The sequence below is a fragment of the Grammomys surdaster genome, unplaced genomic scaffold (assembly GCF_004785775.1).
Source record: "Grammomys surdaster isolate TR1022 unplaced genomic scaffold, NIH_TR_1.0 125919, whole genome shotgun sequence".
NCBI classification, from domain to species: domain Eukaryota; kingdom Metazoa; phylum Chordata; class Mammalia; order Rodentia; family Muridae; genus Grammomys; species Grammomys surdaster.
The window spans coordinates 625,545-629,123 of NW_021620743.1; the positions used below are offsets into that span (position 1 = coordinate 625,545).

Genomic DNA, 3,579 nt, shown 5'->3' on the forward strand with positions numbered 1-3,579 from the left:
TGGGAAGATGGCTGGGAAAAAGGAAGCTTACCTGTATGATTCAAGAGCAGCAGGTCTGATGAAGGTGAAAGGGGAGGTATGAAGAGAATAGAGGTTGTTCTGAGATAGCATGCTGCTCAGGGCATCTTAGCTTGCTCCAGGGACTCAGTAAGCAGGGAAGATGGATAGGGGAAGGGAAGCTTACCTGTATGATTAAGGAACAGCAGGTCTGATGAGGGTGGGTAGAGAAGAAGGGGAAGAATGGAGGTTCCACTGGCTGCTCAGGTCAGCTTGGCCTGAGCACTCAACAAGCTGGGATGATCAAATGAAGTTTTTGATGTGTTCTTAGATTCAGTTTGTGAGAATTTTATTGAGAATTTTTACATTGATATTCAAAAGCAAAATTGATCTGAAATTCTCTTTGTTGAGTCTTTGTGCTGTTTAGGTATCAGGTATATGGCTGTGGACTCATAGAATGAATTTGGCAGTGTTCTTTCTGTGTCTATTTTGTAGAATTGTTTGAGGACTGTTGGTATTAGCCCTTTGAAAATCTGGTAGAATTCTCTGTTAAAATCATCAGGACCTGGGTATTTTGTTGTTGTTGTTGTTGTTGTTGTTGTTGAACCATTTTTAATGACTTCTATTTTCTTAAGGATTATAAAACTGTTTAGATAATTTACTCAATCTTGATTTAACTTTGGTAAGTGCTATCTGTCTATAAATATTATTTATTTTGTTTAAATTTTGGTCCCCCAACAACTGGAACAGGGGTTTTCTCTAAAGCTGTTGCCTGTCTATGGAATCTATTTCCCACTTAGGCTGTTTAATCTGGCCTTAGTGAGAGAGACGCATCTAATCCTACAAAGACTTGATGCACCAAAGTGAGGAACAATCTCAGAGGAAAAGGTGACGATCATAGAAGGAGGGACTCTGTGAGGGGGGACCAGGAAGGGACAATGAATAGAATGTAAATAAAATTAAATAAATAAGTTGCTTTTTTAAGGAGCATACCATACACTTAATTAACATTCATCATTTGTATGTGATGAGGACTCAGCTATATATACTATGTAGAAATGTACTTCACTATTTCATATATCACTTATAACATGTAATCATGTCCATGTTGATTTGGGTATAAACAAGCTTGTATACTTTCATAATTTGAGCTGTCAATGCTAAGCTCACTTGCTGTAGTGTCAATATCCAAGCTATAGCTTCTTCTGTTATTACTGTAGATAGAATACAGATGCAGAATGAACCATCAGTGACTAAAGTGATGCACAGTGCAGCATCCAAGGTGGAGCATCGGGTTACTAGTCATCAACAAAGCCACTCTGCTCTTCATAGATGCTTAGTATCCCAGGTTGGGAGAGATTTCCACTTAAACATAAGTGAGGAAGATAAAGGTTGCTCTTTGGTACACTTGAGTTTGGGCAAGACTGTTATGAAGAAACTCTAAGTGTGGATTTACACATATCTTCAAATATTCATGCAGTTTTATCCTGAAATTTTTGACAATCACTCAGGTCCCATACAAAATGTGAATTTTTACAGCTATAATTTATTTTCCCAAACTGGAATTTGTATCTTCCATTCATAATTCTTCATTTTCTCCAGAGACTCTTCATGGCATTTTTCACCTCTGCATTTCTTAAAGTATAAATCAGGGGGTTGAACATGGGTGTCAAAATACAATAAAACACAGCGACTATTTTGTCTATGGACAGAGTAGATGATGGCCTCATGTAAATAAATATACAGGGAACAAAGAACAAAGCAACAACAGTGAAGTGGGCCCCACAGGTAGACAGAGCTTTCCGTCTTCCCTCGGCACTGTGAGACCTCAAAGTGCGCAGGATGACAATGTATGAGGCAGCCAGCATGAGGAAGTTCAACAGGCAAATCACACCACTGTTGGCTACCACTAGCAGGCCAATGACATATGTGTCAGTGCAGGCCAGCTCCAGTAAAGGATACAAGTCACACACAAAGTGGTTTATCACATTGGGACCACAGAAGGGCAACTGAAGGACCAGAAAGAGCTGAGTTGATGAATGCAGGAAGCCACCCAGCCAAGCCACTCCCACCAGCACAACACAGATGTGCCTGGTCATGATGGTAGTATAGTGTAGGGGCTTGCAGATAGCTACATAGCGGTCATAAGCCATCACTGTGAGCAGAATGATCTCAGTTCCTCCCAATAAATGAGCCACAAAGAACTGGGCCAAACAGCCCTCAAAAGAGATGGCTCTTCCCTCATGCAGGGAGTCAGCAATGAGTTTGGGTGTCATACAAGAGGAATAACAAGTATCAATAAAGGACAAATATGAGAGGAAAAAGTACATAGGGGAGCCGAGGGTGGGGCTGAAGGTGATAGTGATGATGATGAGCAAGTTGCCCCCAACAGAGACCAGGAAGACCAACAGGAAAAGCACAAACAACATCCTCTGCACCTGGGGGTTCTGGGAGAGTCCCAGCATGAAAAATTCTGTGACATTGCGTGGACTATCCATGAACTCTCAGCTGCATCCAGAGACTTACCAAGGAAGTTCAGTTACTGACTCTGAAACATTTCAAGTAACTGGAGGCTGGAGGAAAACAGTTTTCATATAGTATAATTATTCTAAATTCTGAATCCCTAAATAAAGATGCATTTGCAATATAAATCATGTTATTTCAGGGAAGTGTAAGGGAATAGACAAAATAAATACCTCTCAAGCTATTGTATGTTTTACTTTGGGGCATATAAGAAGGAGTACATTTTTATCATGCATGTCTTTGTCTGTGTATGTGGGTTGGTGCACTATGCGTGCATATCTACATTTCATATGTGTGTGCAGTTGTACATGCATGTGTGTGCAGAAGCCAGAGGTTGACATCAGGTGTCTTCCTCAGCTACTCTTTGTCTTATACATTGAGTCAGAATCTCTCTCACTGAAAGTTTACAGATATAGCTATCTGGTTAGACAAATTGCCCCAGATATACTGGAGTCTCTGCCTCCTACATGCTGAGATTACATCTGGTCTGCAACATCTTTTACTGGGGTACTGGGAGTCTGGATTCTGGTCTTCACTCATACAGGAAGCTCTTTTTCTGCTTGGTCATCACTCCAGTTCTCAATGTCTTTTTTATTTTTATTTTTGAAGACAATAATAATAGATTCTTTTTCTCAGATTAAGAATATCTTCAACAGTTCTCTTCATCCACACCCCTACCAGTAGCAGGCCTACCCCTGCTGAACTGAGTTTCAGAGTAATTAATCAATGGGGAAAACACCGCCAATCTTTTCATTCAGGGCAACTACCAGACATACATCAGATCCTTTAAGTTGGAAGTGAAAGTGAAGGTGGACATCAGCACCTGGAGCTCCTGGGCCAGTAAACATGTTCTTTTAATATTGAAAAAGGGAAGGTGGGTTCTCCTGCCTGCCCTGTGTGGCACATGCCCTTCTTTCCACTGGCCCTGCCTGCTACACAGCCTGCCTCAGAGCTGGCAGGAGTTGGCACCAAATGCTAGGCCAGAGGAATGCCTACAAATTGATGCCACCTACATCAAGGGCCTTAATAACAGCTTCCACAGTTCCCTTATCATTCCTG

The 3,579-nt window shown here is 41.2% G+C and overlaps 1 protein-coding gene across 1 annotated transcript; it reads right to left on the bottom strand.

Moving 5' to 3' along the window:
* Positions 1–1,586: 1,586 nt before the first annotated feature.
* Positions 1,587–2,495, bottom strand: LOC114608493 (olfactory receptor 140). The gene has a single exon (XM_028752455.1). The coding sequence runs from the start codon at positions 2,493–2,495 to the stop codon at positions 1,587–1,589; it is 909 nt and encodes a 302-aa protein (XP_028608288.1).
* Positions 2,496–3,579: the final 1,084 nt, after the last annotated feature.